The sequence below is a fragment of the Tenrec ecaudatus genome, chromosome 8, assembly GCF_050624435.1.
Source record: "Tenrec ecaudatus isolate mTenEca1 chromosome 8, mTenEca1.hap1, whole genome shotgun sequence".
NCBI classification, from domain to species: Eukaryota; Metazoa; Chordata; class Mammalia; order Afrosoricida; family Tenrecidae; genus Tenrec; species Tenrec ecaudatus.
Window position 1 is genome coordinate 98,743,004 of NC_134537.1, and position 15,190 is coordinate 98,758,193.

Consider the following 15,190-nt stretch of genomic DNA (forward strand, 5'->3'; position numbering starts at 1 on the left):
CAGTCACATTTCCATGCAGGGAGCATCCAAGAACAAGCCGAGCTAAACTCACTTCTTTCTATTAGCCAGTAGAAATGACAATGGCATTCTAGACTACACCATCTGTCCAGAGAGCTAGCCAAGAATCTCCAGTGGTTTCGTATTGTTCAGAAAACATCAACACATATTAGCCAAACCTATTTCTTATTAATTACTTCTAAAGTGATGCTCAAAAAAATTACAATGCCTGGTTTTGATTCCTTTGTACTCGTCGAACCAAACTTTTCTGTTATGAAAAGTACTTTCTATTAAAAACAAAAACAAACTTAAGGAAACTTGATTTTAAGCCTTCTCAGCAATTGGCGATCTGAAGAGCATGGGGTTGCAGAGAAAGGAAGCAAAGCTGTTGTCAGTACATGATTAGGGGCAAGTGGTGCCATGCCCCTGTCCACTCCTTGGCTCCTAGCCCCAAGAATCCTGGATATTGGAGAAACATCACCATAGAATGGAAGTTGGTTTACAGCTCATACCACCTCATGGAAACTATTGTCCCAGATTTTTAAGGGGACCTTAACTGAATCTTTATAAGTTTGTTCCAGTTTTCTACCAATCCAGCTGATTTTAGGAATGTGGGGAACATGGTAAGACTAGTGGATTCTATGATCATGGGCCCATTGCTTTAATTCACTAGCAGTGAAGCAAGCCCTTTGATCTCAGGTGAAGCTGTATGAGATGCATGCCAGTGGCTAAAACATTCTGTAAGTCCACAAAAAGTAATTTAGACCGAAGCACTGTGTGCAGAAAAGAAAAACATGTATTCAGAGTAAGTGTCTATTCCAGGGAAAACAAAACACTGCCCTTTCCATGATGGAAGCGATCCTTGGCAATCAACTTGTCACCAGGTAGGTGGTACATTTCCCCAAGGCATGGGTCTATGTGTTTTACCCAGTGTGGGTCTCCGCTATCGGCAGATTGCCATTCAGAAGTGACAGTAGCCTCGTCTGTCTTGGTGATAGGAAATCCACGTTGCTGAGTCCCCTCATAACGTTCCATCCCTCCCGCCATGGCCATTGCACGCGTTCACCCGCTGAGTAGTGGCAGGAGTGGCCTGGGAAAGAGGGTAACTAGTTTCCACAGAATATACCCTCTTATCCTCTGGACTGTTAAAATCCTGCACTGCAGATGTGACTCTCTGGTGAGCATGCACACGAGACACAAATATCTTCACTTTTTTAAACCATTCAGGGCTGTCTATCCCCATCCCTCCTCCCACACCTACTTTTTACCAAATTTCCAATCATATCCCTCCCAACTCCTTAACCATCCAGCCAAGCCACTGGCCACAACAAATGAATTCATAATCAGTTGCATATATGACCATTTTTCTTCCAAATGAACTGAATGAAAAGATGTACTTGAAGTTCTGTCCATTGGGAAGACTTCCCTTTACTGCTGTATTTTCAAGACTTCCTAGAGAGGAGCTGCCGTGTGGTTGGAGTCCCCGTGTGAGTGGTACCTGCAGATCATGCAGAACGCTCAGTAAACCAAGCTCAAGTTTGCTCTTCCTCAGTCAAGTGGTCACAAATGAGTCCTCGTGGTGCCATAGATGCAGGCAAGGGGAGAAAGACTGCGTGGTAAGAGAAGGGAGCACCATATGTGTTGAGTCACTTCCTCACATAGACGACTTGCGTCTTCAGGTGCTGTTTGGTCGTATCTCGTAGATAGCATGTCCATGTAGTGATGGACTGTACTTGTGTATGTCCGACATTATGGCTCTGTGGGGCAGGGACCATCCAGTTCACGATGGCAGAGCAAGCTGCATGCTGACTTGGTGGCCCATGATGTGGTGTTTTGTCTCCATTAAAACCCAGTAAGAGGTCAAATGCTGCTTTCCCAAGAGGAATAGTGGGAGGTAGAAAAGAGTAGAGCGTGACTCCCAACCCCTAAGGGTCTTCAATGTGATTCCCCATTAGGGGCCTGCCAAAGATTCTACATTGCATCTCTGTTTGCCATCGATACCCCCAAAACCTTTGTGCCATCCTCACAATTGTCCCCACACTTGAGCCCTTTGTTGTAGCCACCGTGTCAATCCATCCCAGTGAGGGCCTCCTTTTTTCTTTTCTTTTCTTTTTTTTTTGCTACCCTCCTACTTTACCAAGTATGCTATTCTTCCACAGAGACTTGTCTCTCTAAGTCTCATCATCCTGGCCTCTAAGGAGCGCTCTGGTGGAAGTTCTTCCAGGTCAGGTTTGTTTGTTCTCTTGGCCACCAGCAGTGCAGTCAATATTCTTTGACAGCACCGTGACGTGAATGCTTCAATTCTTCTTCAGGCCTTCACATTCAGTATCCAACTTTCAAATTATGAGATTCTTGAAAATTCCATGGCTTGCGTTAGGTGAGGTGCACCTTTGTCCTCCATGTAGCCTCCTTGCTTTTATTTTTTTTTTTTATTTTTTTTGCCTCCTTGCTTTTAACACGCAAAAGAGTGTTAAATTGCATTCCGATGCAATACCTCATTTGATCTTTTGACCGCTGCTTCCATGAGCATCGAGTGTGGATCCAAGAAAGACAAAATCCTTGACAACTGCGATCTTTTCTCCATTTATGTCACCGATTTGTCCAGTCGTGAGGATTTGGGTCTTCCTTACATGGAGTAATAATGCAAACTGCAGGCTGCACTCCTTGATCATCATCAGCAAGTTCTTCCAGTCCTCCTGACGTTCATCAGACAAAGGTGTGTCATCTGCATATCACCGACTCTATATAATCCAATCCTGATACCCGATTCTTCATACAGCCCAGCTTCTCTGATTACTTACTCGGCATACAGATGGAATAGTATGGTGAGAGAATACAACCCTTACACACACCATTACTGATTTTAAATCATGAAGTGCTCCTTTTCTCTGTTGGCCACACAGCCTCGTGATCCTTGTACAAGTTTTGAAAGAGCTCAATGAAGTATTCTGGCATTGCCATTTTTCTCAAAGTTATCCAAAGTTTGTTATGATCCACATAGTCCAATGTCTTCACATAGCCAATTAAACACAAGTAAACATCTTTCTGGTATTCTCTGCTTTCGCCCATGATTGATCTAACATCAGCAATAATATCCCTTGTTCCACGTTCTCTTCTGAATCTGGTCTAAAAGTCTTGTAGCTCCCTATCAATGCACTGCTGCAAACATTGCTGATGATCTTCAGTAAAATTGTACTTGCATGTGATATCAATGATATTGCTCTATAATTTGAACATTCTTTTGTGTCACTTTTCTTCAAAATAGGTATAAATTTCATTATCTGACATTTTTTCAATTCTATGCATAAAGTTTTCAATGACTACTTCCTTAACATTAGACAGCCAATTCATTCTCTGTAGTCTGTTCTTAGTCTGGAAGATTCACTGACACCCACAGCCCTGCTGGCCTTTAAAACACCAGTACCACAACTTTCAGCATCACAGCAACACACACACACACACACACACACACAAGCCACCACAGTACGACAAAGTGACAGAAGAGTGACAGTTTCCTGTAGAATCGCCCTGATTTCACATTTAAGAATGTTGTAATGTGTGGGTTCTGGTAATTGCTGAGTATGTCTATTCCAATGATGCATTCAGGAACTGGAAAATGACTCAGAAATGGATTCCGGGACACACTGTGAGATGAAGCTGAGCGAAGACTCCATGAATCCCTTGACCTCCATACACTCCCACCCTGAGTGTTGGGCCTTCGAAGGGTTTCAGGTCGCCTGGAATAAGTGTAAAGTCAGAGCAGTGTCGCATCTTCCTCCCTGAGTCTGATTACCTCCTTTCCTTCAAGGCACAGTTGCTCTGTGAAAGGCGAGAGCCCTCTGAGGAGAGCTGCAAGATAGAGACACAGCATAAACTGGTGGCAATGTCTTGACGTCCTTTCCCCCAGGGACCCAGCCACCCCTTCATTCAAAGGCTTGGCATTCTACAAATGGGTTGTGGCTATTCTGGTTAGACCACTGTTCACCTGATTAGGATTCTTCTGTTTTTATAAATCAAGCCAATATTTAGTAGCCTTGCCATCTATTTCCAGGCATACCCTGCCTAAGCAGCCAACTCCACGGGTCCATGTGAGGTAAGCTATTGTAACTGCTCCTTCAAATCCACTGTCCATCACAGTAGCCACTCCCACCTTGTTGTGTTTGTACCCCGTGGGCCTGCCCCCTGGAGCCCAATGAGCCACATTGCAGGGAAATGTCTTCATCCTATGAAGGCAGTTTCCATCGTCAAGCCTGACTGACAGAAAATAGCAGTCACATGAATCTTCAGAGATGCCGGGACGCTCTCCACAAATTTGCTTCTGACTGTCTGTTAAATACGTATGTCTGGGAGGCATTCCATTTGTGGGTCTATGAGCTTATCCTGATAAATCTACTCTGAGATGTCAATTTCCCTAAACTTTGGATTTGATATATTCTATAGCAGTGGTTCTCAAGCTTCCTAACGCCACGGCCCTTTAATACAGTTCCTCATGTTGTGGTGTCTCCCCCCAACCATAAAATTACTTTCATTGCTACTTCATAACTGTAATTTTGCTACGTTATGAATTGGGCGACCTGTAAAAGGGTTGTTAAACCCCCGAAGGGGTCACGACCCACAGGTTAAGAAGCGCTGTTCTATAGTATACTATATATAAGGTATCCATAAGATAGTATATATATATATATACACATAAAGGATACTATATATACATACTATATATACGGTGTGTGTGTGTGTGTGTGTGTAGACTAGCTGGTGGCATCACATTTTGACAAATTGATAAGAAGGCTGGAAAAGGTTAAGAGTTAAACGACTCTTCTAAGCCTGAGTTGAGTCCGACCTGAGCCGCGGGATTCCCCGTTGCTTCGTGTGCACGCAGAAGGTAGGCAGTGAGTAAGGAAAATCAGTGAAGAACTGACGGTGTGACGGTGTGATGGTGTTGACCACAATGAATGAGAAGCGTTATTGCCGATAGAACAAACAAATGTGTCTTGGAACAAGTGCTGCTGGAATGTCGCTGAGAAGTGAGACTCGTGAGACTTTCTCTCACCGGCTTTGACCGTGTTGTCAGGAGAGTCTAGTCCTGGAGAAGAAAATCGGCTTAGTTGAAGTTCAACTGAAAATTGAAAGACCCTTAAGAAGATGAATTAACACAGTGGCTACAGGAATAGGCTCAAAGTAACCATTGTAGGGATGGTGTAAGGCTGGGCTGTATTTTATTTCCTTATGAGTCAGACTTGACTCGACGGCACTTAACAAGAACAGCATGTTGTCTCCCACCTAGAGTTTGTGGGGGAGAAACCTACACAGAATCTTAAAGTCGGTCGTGAGTATGCTAGATGGCATTTTTCTCTTGCCGCTTTCCGAATTCTCTGCTTGTTGTTGCTTTCCGAGACTTCTAGTAGGGTATTCCAGTAGAATGTGGTGCTGGTGACGAGTATTACAGGGCGATGGACTGTTAAAAAAAACAGAAACGTCTTAAAATCCATCCAGAGGGCTCCTTAGAGGCAAGACTGGCGATATTTCATCTTCCGTACTTTGGAAGTATTGTCAGGACACACTTTCCCCGGAGAAGGACAGCGGGCTTGGTAGAATGGAAGGGCAGTGGCAAAGGCGTTCCCCGAGGAGATGGGGACAATAGACAATAGACTCGGGCACAGGGGCGCTGCGAGGGCGGTGCCGGGTGGGCAGTGCCCAGGGTCTGGGCAGTTCTGTTGTGCGTCGCGTGGCTATGAGTAGAAACCAACTCAATGGCACCTAACAACATTAGAAGATGTTGCAAATTCAAGATTTTGTGTCCTTTCTGAATGGGGTCGGTGCAGTTTTCTGTATTTTCAGGCTTATTTCTCAAAGTCCAGGGATTTCCTTCTGCTTTGTCTGGAAAATTGCTCCTGTTGCTTGACTGTTGTCATGCTGCCCAGCAACTCCAATCCTTCTGATTGTGCATTTCTTAATCAAATCCAACATGTCTTCTTAGGTCCTTACTTTTCTTTATTCTTTTCTCCTCTTTCTTTTGAGACTTGATCAAGTCAAATGTTTTTTCTTCTCGTCACTTCTGTATTTTAAAACTAATGTTCCATGTTGCTCATGCCTTTTCTGACCAAGGTGACTTATCATTCAGTTCTAGTAGTTATCTATCTGTAGTTCTTGTCATTGTATTTGTTTTTCATTTCTGCTACATATTTGTCTTTAAAAAATCATTTTATTGGGGCTTGTACAGCTCTTATCACAATCCATCCATCCATTGTGTCAAGCACATTTGTACATATGATGCCATCATGTTCAAAACATTTCCTTTCTACTTGAGGAAAAGAAACATTTTCTTTCTATCAGTTAATTTCCCTCCTCCTCCACTCTTCCTCTCTCATAATCCCTTGACAATTTATTAATTTGTTTCATATCTTACACTGACTCATGATGCCTCCCTTCACCCAGTTTTCTGTTGTCCATCCCCCTTGAGGGGTTTATTTGTAGATCATTGTGATCTGTGCCCCCATTTCCCCCCAACCTTCCCCCTACCCTCCTGGTGTCACTACTTTAATTATTGGTCTGGAGGAGTTTATCTGTCCTGGATTCCCTGTGTTTCCAGCTCTGATCTGTACCAGTATATATGCTCTGGTCTAGCCAGATTTGTAAGGTAGAACTGGGTTCATGAGAGTGGAGGGAACCTTTACTTTTTTTTAATGTCATCAATTTCTTTGTTAACTCTTTCAATGTTTCCTTCATTTGTTTCCTAAACTCCAGTGCCTTGCTTTCGGTGTGCTGTTTGCTTTCCTTAAACATTTAGCACTGTTATCTGAAAATGATCCATCATTCACATTATTTTGACGTCCACGAGAAAGACTCTCATGTTTGCTTTTGCCTATTTAGCCTTCTCTTGTAAGAGTTTGTGTTTTTTAACTGACTTCTGTTGAGCTTGCTCCATTTGGTGAGCTGCCCACTGCATGACTTTGGCCTCATCTCCAGCAGGTTGAAGAGGCAGCAGATCACCTCTGCAGACTGACCCAAGGATAGTTTCTCATGAGAACCACTAGATGGCAGGCTATCATTAGCTTTTTGTTTTGTTTCCCAGTGGTGCTGAGCATGCTTGCTCTAGGGACTTCAATATCAAAGTATGGAGAAAAGAGGGGCAGTAGCTGTGACGCTTCGCCTTGTCTTTCCTGTAAGGATACAGGCCCTACAGGAATCTTCTATGTCCTTCCCTCATCAGTAGCTCTGCAGGGACACTCCTAGGGGACCCCTCTCAGGGCGGATGATTTTGTCCTGGTCACTCAGTATTCCTCTCATCCTGCTGCCTGTGATGTTCTTCCAAGTCCCAGCACCTGTCAGTGAGCATGTACAGCACTCTTGCTCAGCGCCATCGTTTCTGTTGCCCCCTCGAAACTGTGTTAACCATAAACACCTACAGCCTATTTGCACTGCTTAAAAAACAACGTAAGTGTTTCCTCTGATTAATGTGTCTTCAGTGTCCTACAATCGTGGGTCACCCAGTCCTGTTCCAACAAGGCCCTGGGGAACTAGCTCTTCCCATGAGAGCAGGTGGGAGTGCCCTATTTCTGTACTGTCCCTCTTCCTCCTCCTCCCTGTTGGGACTTCCCCAAACTCTGTACACCTCTCTAACCTCACGTGGTTCCCAGAAGCTTTAAGATTTCAGTCTATGTTTACTTTTAGTCCTCATTCAGTGGGTTCCTAGCTGGGGGGTCAATTCACTTGGCAACCTGTTCCTCCTGCCCAGTCTGGTTTGACCTGGGAATCAATAACAAGAACGGTGGAAACTGAAGAGGAATCGCGTGCTACGGAAAGGCCTAGCTAGAACTCATGTCATACATAGTATGGTGGTCCTCAGAAATGCCTGCTGCAGTTTGAGAACCAAGAGCGTCTTTGACAATGGCTTGACCATGTCTGCCTGTCTCATGACTGGAAAAGAGGTGTTTCTGGAGAGCATTTGACCCTTGCTAAAAGAAAAAAGGAAGTATTTTCCTTTGGTGAAAGAAAGACAAGAGGTCACCCGAACTGCTTACAGTTCAGGAGGGAGCTCACTCACCACCACCGACTCATTTCTGAATCATAGCACTCCCCTACAGGACAGGGGAGAATTGCCCCCATTGGATTGATGAGATTGGAACTCTTTATGGGAGTAAATAGCTTCGTTGTGCTCCCTTGGGACGGCCGGTGATTTAGAACTGTTGACCTTGCATTCTGCAGTCCAAATTAGCGACTGTAAGCCCAAGACACTAACTACAAAGTGTATGTAGTTCCTTACGCCTCGCAGGGTCTATTTATTTTCATTCTATTTGCACAGTTATTATTGCTACATAACAAACTTGTCTACACCCAGAGGCGTACGTGTCCACGTTCTGATGTTCATGGGCCTCCGGGGACACAGATTTCTATCAGAAACAGAGGGACTGGCTTGCCCCTGCTCCAGTCTAAGGTCTCTGCAAGGAAGACCTAAAGATTGAGGTGAGTTGAAGGCTAGGTAACAAGAGCCACCTATACGTGCATTTCCTCCCATGTCGAGTGACAATTGAACACCGACATCATCTCTCCATGTGCGATGGCTTCTCACTGGATGGTGACCTTGAAGTAGTTGGACTTCCTCCAGGCTGACTCAGATAACAAGATTACAGCTGTCTCACCTTTTGTAGCTTCGCCTCAGAAGTTGGGGATGACACTCCTTGACAATCTATTGATCATAAACATTACAAGTCCATCCACCTGTAATCTTTATGACAAGAGTGTCAAAGGCCCATTGCAGGAGAGTATGTATCCATCCATCTCCCAGGGACATAAGCTATCTCGTTATGAGAGGATGTCAAAGCCACATCATAAAAAAGTAATGACATTGTTAGAATCATCTTTGGAAAATATACTCTGATTAAGAAACGAAAGCAAAACTATGACTGTAGAGTTGATTCCAGCTCGCAGCAAATCCTTGCAGTGTAGACGAAAATTGCTTCTTCAGATTTTCAAGGCTGTATTTTTATTGTATTTTTTTTTTTTGGAGAGGAAGGGGGGGCTGGATTTATTTACTGGATGTATGGTTTTCTTTTTTTACATGATTTTATTGGGGGCTCATACAACTCTTATCACAATCCATACATACATCCATTGTGTCAAGCACATTTGCACAGTTGTTGTCGTCATCATTTTCAAAACATTTTCTTTCTATTTGAGCCCTTGGTATAAGCTCATTTTTCCCTCCCTCCCTTATGAATCCTTGATAATTTATAAATTATTATTTGTTCATGTCTTACACTGACAGAAGTTTCCCTTCTCCCACTCTCTGTTGTCCATCCCCTAGGACTAGGTTATATGTAGATCATTGTGATTGGTTCCACCTACCTTCCTGGTATCGCTACTCTCATTGTTGGTCCTGAGGGGTTTACCTGTCCTGGATTCTCTATGTTTCCAGGTCTCATATGTGACTGTGTCCATGCTCTGGTCTAGCCATATTTGTAGGGTACAATTGGGGCCATGACATGGGGGTTGGGATGGGGGAAGCATTAGCTAGAGGAAAGTTGTGTGTTTCATTAGTGCTATACTGCACCCTGACTGGTTCATCTCTTCCTTGTGACCCTTCCGTGAGGGGATGTCCAGTTGTCTGCAGATGGGCTTTGGGTTTCCACTCTGCACACCCACTCATTCACAATGATATGATTTTTTGTTCTTTGATACCTGACACCTGATTCCATGGACACCTTGTGATCACACAGGCTGGTGTGCTTCTTCCATGTGGGTATTTTTGCTCCTCAGTGATGGCCCCTTGTTTATCTTTAAGCCTTTAAGAACCCAGATGCTATATCTTTTGATAGCTGGGCACCATCAACTTTCTTCACCACATTTGATTAAGCATCCATTTGGACATACGATTTTCATGTTTGTTTCTCCATGTTATAGCATTCCACATATTATTATTATTTTTAATTGTTTCACATTTGTAAAATGTGTAACATTTTATTAGGAAACAATCCATATATCATTTAAACCAGTAGTTTAGTCAAATTGGGAAGTGTGTACAATTGTTATCACAATCCATTTGAGAACATTCTCTTCCTTCTTGTGCTTCTTGTTAGAAGCTCTCAATTTCCCCCCAATCTCCCCTTTCATACCCTCAAGGAACCATAAATCCATTTTGTCTCTGTGTTCACCAATTCTGAATTTCTTCTACCAAAAAAATTTTTTTTAATAACCAAGAGGCAAAAAGGCTCCCAGCATTAACAAAATGCAATAGAGATAAACCCCAGTTGGAAAGAAAAGAGGAACTATTACAAATTAGCGAATCATGAAATGCGTCAAAAGGGAGATCAAATGATAATGTACTGGATTATACCCTAGTCACATCTGTCACAATCCGATTTCCAGTACAATGTTCCCAGCAATGCCAAGGTCATTCACATCCCCGTTCACATTCATGTTCGGAGGAAATACGCTGGAGGCTTCCTCCACATGCATCTCACTTTCTGCTTTTTGTTGGTGTTTTAGGTGTTAGAACTTTTAAATGTGTCAAAAATGGGATCAGGTCTGATGTTTCCTTTTAGTCATTTGATTCAGGTATTTAGTTTTAATCTATAGTCACCTCTTTAATACCGTTTGTCTGACACCCAGGTCATTCTCATTCCTTGAGTATGGTCAGAGGGATGTCACTGGAGGTTTATTCTGTGTGTAGATCCTGCAAATGGGTTTGGGGTTTCCATTGTCATCCATGGCCTTCTGCAAACTAGGTCTTCAGAATATAGTTCTGATACCATTCCCTCCCTCAGATCAATTTATAATCCTTGCATCACCAAGGCTTCTTCCACGTGAGCTTAGCTCACGTCTCACTTAGACGGCTACTGTTTAGAAACTAGCCTTTAAGAGCCCAGGACTATTCTTTCTGATAGCTGGGTACCATCGTTATTCTTCACCACACGTTGCTGTGGCGCCCTTGACTTCTGTATTCTCTTCATGAGGACACAGATCAAGTAGGGTTAAGCCTGTAATTTTAATGGACGTGGTCATCAGTTCTTTTGCACAGCACATCTGTGTGAGTTTGAGTGAAAACCAACCCTTTGTAACGTTGAGGGACCTTGAAATGCAGCAAGGTTAGAAGTTCTTAACCACCAGCTGCTGTGAGGGATAAGGATGGGGCTTTCTACTCCTGTAAAGAGTTATAGTCTCAGGGATCACTGGGGCAGCTCTACTCTGGCCTACAGGAGTGCTGTGAGCTGGCATTGACTTGATGAGAGGGAGGGGCATTCGATAAGTTACAAAAATATGGCTTGATGCATTCATCTAGCTCATGTTCTGACCAGTAGTAAAGCCTTTTAAAACAAGTTATCTGTGTGTTGAAAATTGTACCTTTAGAGTAAATGAGAAAGCTAGCTCTGGAAAATCAACATACTCTGTAGCCAAGCAAACAAAGGAGAGGAGGGGAATAAAAACTTAAAGCAAAAGAGTGGAAAACAAAGTCCTGTGACCTGCAGCAGGAAATCATCCACAGAACCTGAGAGCGTCTTAGGAACAGACTCTGAACACTGGCTCTAGGAGAATCTGGTGGTCAGACCCAACATGCATGTGATCTGGTAGAAAGTCTCTCTCCACCTTCTCCACCTACCCCCATATGTCCATTCGCATGGTCTGAACACACTTGGGATGTTTTTGCAATAAACTTAAGGTCCTGAGTCATACATTCAGCGTCTCTTGGCAAAGTTAAACCCGGCTCACGAAGTTTGGGGTGTACTTATTTGCCAGGAGACTAATGGATATTACAATCAGAAGGGCTTGGAAATTATAGTTCAGAAAATGGAGGAAATGCACATACTAAATGTGAAAAGGGGGAAGTGGAATGTAGACAATCCCTGGGCTGTGGCTTCGGATGGATTTATACTGCCACAGAGTCTCTGGAATAACAAACATATTAGATCATGGCAATCTAATTTCTTTCTCCCTTCTTCCTCCCCAGTTTCCCGTAAACACTCTCTTTCTGAGAACCCTCATTATCTCCGTGAAGCAGAGGCAAAGGAAACGGACTCTGGGACAGATCATGCTGCTCTCTCACACCCTTCCTAAAGTAAACACACAGCTCCTGCTTTCAGGTATTTCAGACAGAGCAAAGCGAAAGAGCCACTCCTACACAGATGAAATGTTATCTAACAGTATGTGTGTAGCTGACCAGGCTCATAATGAGTCAGCTTGTGCTGGGCACAGATGGAGTATGGGCAAGTTAACTGGAGAAGGTCTAACGTCAAGGTCAGCCATCTCCTCACAATTCAGAGTAACACCGCTGGATGATGGACAGTGTATCATCCATTCTTGTGTACTTACTTCCTCCAGGCTTCCTGTCAAGACATCAACAGGCCAAGGAAATATTTAGTTACCAACGAGAAGAAAACTCAGAAAACTACAATAGGAAATATCTTTGCAAAGCAAGAAAGCAAATTATTTAAAAAAAAAAAAAAAAAGAAAGAAAGATAATGCCCTAGTGCCACCTGCTGGAGAAATATATCATCAACCAGTTAGGCTATTCCCTAATCAGACATTGGGTTTTGGGGGAAAGGCTTCAGGAACATAGTACCATGCATCTGTCCCAAGGCTCTGGAGATGTCCTGAATGGAGAGTCTCAGTCGCTGCAGTGCGTGCAGCAGAGAGTCCTGGTTGGGCTGCAGGATGGCGCTCTCTGCTTGAACAATTGCCTGCAGTCGACATAGATACCGTCAGTTTGTGTCATTCCTTTAAAGCCCACAGAGAGGGAGAGGGTGTCCAAGAGCTGTGGGGACCCAGCACAATGACTTCTGGGTTTTGTGTTGGAGTGCCTGGGATCACTCTTGATCTCTACCTGCTGTGGGATCTAAAAGCCAGAGCACATCCTCTCTGATCACTTCTGAGACAAATGCCCACCTGGGTTATTTTCAATATTCCATTGATGGTAACTTTTTCCACTATGAGGGGCCTAAATGATTCTTGGTCTAAATTCTGATTTCGATGTTTGCTTCTTTGACCATGGCACTCGCACTCTGTGATTCTATTTTATTGACAGATTGGGGAGTCTAGCGAAGGCCTTCTTCTCTAGGACGTTTGTCTCACAAAATCTCTCCCTCATCTGAACCACATTCAGAAAGCAGAAGTCCCAGCCGGTGCCTTCCCTCAGACTTCACTTAGATAAGGCCTACAGGAACCACATAGTTTCATTTTGAAAGTGAAAGAGAAATGGCCATCTTCCTGAGCACCCTGTGAGAACTCAAAAGCAGCTTTGCAGGGAAAGCCCCTCATGGTGGTGATGTCGTGCAAAGCTGATTTAATTATTTTACTGCACGGCACGAAGTCTCTAGCCAATCCGTAGCCCTTCCACTCCCTGTCGTTGGTGTTATGCGTGAAGGAATGCATTGGCAACCCGACAGGGCTAGACGATCTCTCAATGATGCATTCCAGTTCTAAGTACTTTTCTGAGCACAGCTCCTTGTACTCTGAATGTACTTCTCCTCACCCCTCTGTCCTCTTCCTTTCTCCTCATCGCCTTTCCTTATCCCCCCACCCCCTCCCCCTTCTTTCTCTCTCAGGCAATAATTTCTGTACAACAATTAGACTGACCCTCTAAATCTGGACTGGGCTTTAGGCATGTCTTGGCGAAACAGGTCGCCCTGGTTATGCATTGTGTTGCTATCCACAAGGTCAGCAGTTCGAAACTATCAGGGAGGAAAAAACAAGGCTTTCTACCCCTGTAAAGAGTTGCCATCTCAAAAATCCACAGGGCTAGTTCTACCCTGTTCTGGTTGACTGAAGTGAGTTTTGTGAAACAGTGATTTCCCCTTATTCTTTTTATTTTTAAGTTAACATATATGAAAATTTCTCTCCTTCTACTCTCTGGTAAGCTTCTGTGGGCTTGAAACAGTGTCTATTTTGTTCATCCTGAAATCCTCATGCCCCCACCCCCACCCCCGGTGGCTGCTTTCTTAATGGCCAAATGATCAATTCCAAGTTTTACGGAAATTAAGGAAAGAGAAAGAGACATTGATGTAGGCTGGAATTTCGTTTTCTTTTCTCAGAGTTAAAATACGGTGTATGCCCTTCTGTACTAAGAAGCCTAGGGACTGGGTGGAAGGTCTCCAATTATTCTCACATTAAAAAAAATGTGTCATGTAATGAAAGCTACCTTAATCCCAGGCACAGCTGCTTTCTCCACCAAAACCGTCACTAGGACAAAACCACGCAGGCTCTCTCCTCCGGGAAATGAAATGATGGTGTCCAGGTTCCTTGGGAAAGACATGGTAACCTGGTTAGGAACTTGAAGCCTGTACTGTGAGTACTCTTTGCCCATATCTCCCTACCAACTTGGTCACCATCAAGGTAAAACCTGCAAACAATGCTTCGTTTCCATAGAGCAACCAACCTTGAGAATGAGCAAACGCTTCCATCAAGGAGGAAAGAGATTCAATCAATGAAAGTTCAAATTCACCTACTCTAAGGAACCTCAAAGTTCATCATGGCCCTGAGGTTCTCAGTCCAAGATGCTTCCCCACAGGGGATTCTGGCTGCAACCTGGTCTGGGAGGGAGGCTCAGTTCTTCCTCCCATCTATAGCATATTCTCCTGGGGCCCACCGGACGACCCCTCACAATATTCTCAACAGGAGTCAAAGAATCTAACAGCAGTGTTCCAGGCAATAAATAGCCAGTTTCACATTCTCTTTTACAGATGACAGATCAGCCAGAGAGCTGCCTAAGGTCATTCATCTGGTTCGTCAGGTTCAGGTCTGGTATAAAGTCTCATGGAATGTTATATAATAAAGTGAGTGTTAGAAAACTCTTACATAAAAACAATTTTATGGGACCCTTATCAAATAGCCCAAATGTAGATCATATCTAAAAGCCTAAAAGCTTACCTCTTTAGATCACTTCTGAATCTACTATGTTTAAATAGTTTTATCGGCATATACTTCACACAGCAGTTTATTCATTCAGTCATATTAAGAAGATTTGTGCAATCATCGCTACAATCAATTGCAGACCATCTTCTTCTCAAACTTGCATTAGCTCCCAGTTTGCTCCCGTCCTCCCCTGTGATGCCCCTAAGTAATTATCAATGCAGTTACCGCCGTCATAGATCGATCTATCCTGGATTTCATATACAGAAAATCATACACAACATAAACAGGAGGCAAACAAAAAGACAGACAAAAAGCAATGATTAGAGTCAAAGCATAGGCAAAACTTAAT

General features: G+C 43.6%; 1 protein-coding gene across 1 annotated transcript in view; it reads right to left on the bottom strand.

Moving 5' to 3' along the window:
• Positions 1-15,190, bottom strand: part of IDO2 (indoleamine 2,3-dioxygenase 2) — a 72,086-nt gene that overhangs the window by 16,714 nt on the left and 40,182 nt on the right. Inside the window, exons 6-7 of the mRNA XM_075555746.1 lie at positions 14,129-14,228; positions 12,554-12,671 (exon numbers count right to left, since the gene is read on the bottom strand). Of these exons, the coding sequence (XP_075411861.1) occupies positions 12,554-12,671; positions 14,129-14,228 (218 nt within the window). The remainder of the gene's footprint in view (positions 1-12,553; positions 12,672-14,128; positions 14,229-15,190) is intronic.